Source organism: Castanea sativa, chromosome 4, assembly GCF_040712315.1.
Source record: "Castanea sativa cultivar Marrone di Chiusa Pesio chromosome 4, ASM4071231v1".
NCBI lineage: Eukaryota > Viridiplantae > Streptophyta > Magnoliopsida > Fagales > Fagaceae > Castanea > Castanea sativa.
The window spans coordinates 2,382,261-2,386,793 of NC_134016.1; the positions used below are offsets into that span (position 1 = coordinate 2,382,261).

Consider the following 4,533-nt stretch of genomic DNA (forward strand, 5'->3'; position numbering starts at 1 on the left):
TAGGAATTGAGGCAACACCTCTCCCTTGAGAATAGCAATATGCCTAATTCTCGCCAGCGTCATTGAAACAATGATGATGAGGAGGGCCATAGCCCCCCAACTAGTAATAGACAAAAAAGTTCCAGAAAAACGAAGCGGTCCAATTCCAGGCAAACAGCAAAGCAGTCCAATCACAATAATGCCTATGACAAAGTAATACTTATTTGCACATGCTTTTGTGATTTCTTTGACTCTTTAACTGTGCTGAGCTTCATTTGTCTTCTTTAACTAAATATTTCTAGACTAAAAAACTTGACAAACTAAGTTCTAAGGTTACAATTTGTTCATTGTTGCAAACCTAAAAATATTGACTTTACAAGTCTTAATCTAAAACAATTATTTAGGGTTCTCAGTATCAACATTAATGAAAAAAAATTAAACACACAAACAAAGAGTTTCATTTATTCATTACATAATAAGGATAAACAATTATAAAAAAAGATGGAATGATTTGTATCAGCCGAAATAATTGACACATGCTGAACAATCGAAACAGTTCAGAATAGCCCGGTTTTTAAGTGGGTATATATTTCTAAGGAATAAATTCACTATATGGTGGTTGGTTCAATAAATTTTGGTCATATTGGCCAAAATTTATAACTTTTCCACAAACTCCTCTATGTTTTTATCTGAACTTCCACCTTCAACCATTGCTTCTATAGCCAATTTTTTCCATTTCACTGAATTCTTTTTCATCTCTTTCCCACTCTCTCCTTCCATTATTTCCCTTAAACACAACTCTATTTCTTCTTTGTTAGCAAGGCCTTTTTCATCCAGTTTAATCTTAACCCCTACCTTCCACACATCTACAATAAACTTTGCATTAGTTCTTTGATCTGTCCATTGTGGCATAGCAACCATTGGCACCCCCAAGCTCAATGCCTCCAGCGTTGAGTTCCATCCACAATGAGTCATGAAGCACCCAATGGCCTTGTGAGCCAATACTTCAAGTTGATTGCACCAACTCACAACCAACCATTTTTCTGTTGTTTCTTGTACAAAATTGGCTGGAAGCTTTTTGTGTTCTGAATCTCTAACTACCCATAAGAAGTGGCAATTGCTATTCTTCAATCCCAATGTTAGCTCCTCCATTTGGTCTGCTCCAAGGGATGCCAAGCTTCCAAATGATATATAAATGACTGAGCCAGCTTCCATCGTGTCTAGCCACTTCATGCAAGCATCCCCCTCGGGCTTGAACAAGCTAAGGCCATACTCTTTGTCATCTTCCAACCGCTTGTCTAAGTAAATTGATGGAATAGTCGGTCCAATAGTTTTCACAGGCCATTGGCTTGTCATCCAATTCAATATCTAATGGTTTACAAAAATTGTTATTCGTGTTAACGGATGCCCTTAAGGCAATTGTTAATAAACCATAATAAGAAAAGTTTGACACAACTTTTATAAAAAATATAAAAAATTATCAACAACGTTTATTATTTTATTATTCTCCCAATAATTTAAAAAATATATATATATATATAACTCATAAACCAATGCCCTTAATAATAATAATAATAATAATAATAATAACAAAGTCAACTTTCAATTATAAAAGCTTGTAAATTACTAAGGATGGAGAAAATAGCAATTGTAGGATGAAATCTGGGATTATGTGAAAGAGAAAACGTAAGGAATGTGTTCTGTAAAGTAAGCAAAGCTAAAAATGGAAAGAAAATATTTGAAGATACTATTACTAATTTTGCTATAGAAAATTTATAAACTTTTATTTTTAGAAGAAGAAGAATTTATAAACTGATGTCAGAAATATAATTGGTGCTACCTTAATAACATAATCAATTAACTTTTTAATTAGTTGTTACTGGTTGCTATTATTAGGGCAAAAATGTAATCTTAGTATTAGGTTTAAAGTTGAACCGATAACAATTAACCAACTATGATTTGTTATGAAAATGTTATAAAAATATTGTGGACATAGCACTTCTGTACATCATTTCGAAAAAGTTTCATCATACGTACATAATTTAAGCCTATATATTTGTGTTCGTGCAGGCTTATTGGAGAAACTTCAGCAAACATGTATCAATATAAAAGGAATTTCTTAGCCTACCTCATCTTCCAACTCATAGACGGTGTTGCAAAAGATCCAATTTGCTTCATCAATATTCGATAATTGATTCAATAAGGTGCTAAATAAAGCTCGGTACGTGCCAGTATCAGCCATGAAAGAAGGTAGATCATTGGCTTCTAGTAAAGGCATCGAGGGAAGTGATACTGTAGGCTCTACTAAGGGCCACTTAAGTGTTCCTTTATAGCCATGATAATAGATTGCATTAACAGCACCAGATTGAGTGAAAAATGGTGCACCATCTAAGCCTAGTTCCCGAGCTAAGTTTAGAGCCCACGGCATACCTGAGTCATACACGACAAACTTTGGAGGGTGTCTGGAATTTTTTTGGGTTTTAATCAGCTTTATCAAGCTTTGAGAGACTGTCACTTTGAAGTTTTCAAAGAGAGCATCACTGTCAGTACTGGCGTCAAAAGTTTTGCTTTCTGTAGAGCCATCAGAGATGATTTCTATGTTGATAGTGTGGCTGGCTATGGCTTTCACTGACTCACTAATAGAGGTGGTAGCTACTAATGTGACTCTAGGACCCTTTGAGGCCAGGCGCTTTGAGAACTGGAGCATTGGGTTTATGTGACCTTGTATAGGATATGGAAGTACTAGGATATGAGGTTGAGGTTTTGTTTGAGTTTGACTCTCCATTCTCTGTTGATCTCTGTATTTGTGTGAAAAAACTTAGGATGAAGAATTCATGAATCGGGAATCAAACATATATTATACAACTCATTGGTGAAGTTGAATAATGGTATTAATTAGTTGTCCTACATGCTATGCATATCCCATGCCTTTTCCCACCTTCCAGTCCAATGGCCTTGACGAGTCAACGGATTTGAGCTCATTTTGTTAGTTGGGTGGCCTTGTCTTCGCAAAGTTATGGCCTTTGAGATTTCCTGCTTTGCCTCTTATAATCATATTGCCACATTTGTAGATGCAAGAAAAATGATAATTTATTCAGAATGAGTGATGCTACTGTGTTTTATAAATGGGCAAAGCTTGAGTTCAGTGCCTCCACTGTATTAGATTTGTTGCAATAATAATACATAATACCATCACAACAGATCTAGTGCTCCAATATTGGGTAAAGTTTGGGTCCAGCACTTCCACTCTTTTAAGGCACTGGACCCAAGCTAATTGCATTTTAAATTTAACCTCTCTCTTCTATTTTTTTTTTAATTTCGTTATAAATATTTTTTAAGACTTTGATTACGATGGGTGTATTACGATATATAATAATTATATTCATAATGTTGTTGCAAATTTTATTATGAAAAATTATTGTTGAATTACCTCCTTTGTGAGGTGTCGAGTTTGCAAGGAATGGGTAGAGTCTCCACCAATCATAGGATTATCTATGTATAATCATATATATAAATATAGAATTATCTAGGTGTGATTAACCACCTAATATCTAATTGACATTATTACCAGCCTAAGATTAACAGCATGTGGGATCTCAATTCCAAATAAGCTCTTTCTTCTTCTTCTTCTTCTTCTTTTTTTTTTTTTGAAAAAAAATAATTGACTGGCTGGCCAACATTTTGGAAAATTGGGTTTAGAGAAATATCCATACTGAAGGTTTTTTTTTTTTTTTTTTGGGTCAAGGGGATTAATATTTCTAAATCCAAATCCTTCATTATTCCACTTTTGTGTTTCACTTAATGCTCCACCAATTGCGACATGTCTCATGTCTTTTTTTTTTTTTGTCTTTTTTTTTAACACTTTTGTTGTTTTATATGGAAAAAATAAAAAAAGTGGCAAGATGTAATTGGTAGAATATAAAGCAGTCAAGCACATAAAGTGGGACAAATCAAAAATACAAATTTTATATCCCACTTTTGTGTTCTATTTTATGCTCCACCAATTGTGGTTATAGCATGTTTGTTTTTTTTTTTTTTTTTTTAATTTTTTTAAATTTAAGCTTTGGTAGTTTATAAGGAAAAACAAAATATATAAGGATACACTATAGCAAAATGTATATTTGGTGACGAATATTTTCATCCCCAAATGTTCTAGTTTTGTCACCTATGACATTTGGCGACAAAACAACTTTTGTCACGCAATCCCCATTGTCAAATGTCCTGGTGACAAAATTTCATCACCAAATAGTTCTCTTATTATTATTATTTTTAATTATTGGCGATGAAAGAGGAGCACAAAAAGTGGGTCTGATCAATAATACAAATCCTCGATCTCACTTTCGTGTTTTACTTTATGCTTCATTAATTGTGGAAAATAAACCACCTTAAGGTTGTTGATCTTGGGATAATATATGGCATTTATGAACTATGTAATATGAAGAAGTAGTATGTGGGCAACTGATAAATTTCATTTTAGTGCCTAAAAACTTGATAAATATTTGTTATTGATTAAATTGTAAGTATATACAAGTTAATTAAGATCAAAACACCTCC

At 33.4% G+C, this 4,533-nt stretch overlaps 1 protein-coding gene across 1 annotated transcript; it reads right to left on the reverse strand.

The window, feature by feature from the left end:
- Window positions 1–414: 414 nt before the first annotated feature.
- Window positions 415–2,860, reverse strand: LOC142631763 (mogroside I-E synthase-like). The gene is made up of 2 exons (XM_075806072.1): window positions 2,108–2,860; window positions 415–1,347 (listed from the first exon to the last, which is right to left on the reverse strand). The coding sequence occupies exons 1-2, from the start codon at window positions 2,762–2,764 to the stop codon at window positions 634–636; spliced, it is 1,371 nt and encodes a 456-aa protein (XP_075662187.1). The 5' UTR covers window positions 2,765–2,860; the 3' UTR covers window positions 415–633.
- Window positions 2,861–4,533: the final 1,673 nt, after the last annotated feature.

Coding starts and splice junctions, on each gene's coding strand:
- LOC142631763 (XM_075806072.1), bottom strand. CDS start 2,764: ATGGAGAGTCAAACTCAAACAAAACCTCAACCTCATATCCTAGTACTT. Junction 1,348..2,107: donor TCTATGAGTTGGAAGATGAG/GTAGGCTAAGAA, acceptor GTAAACCATTAG/ATATTGAATTGGATGACAAG.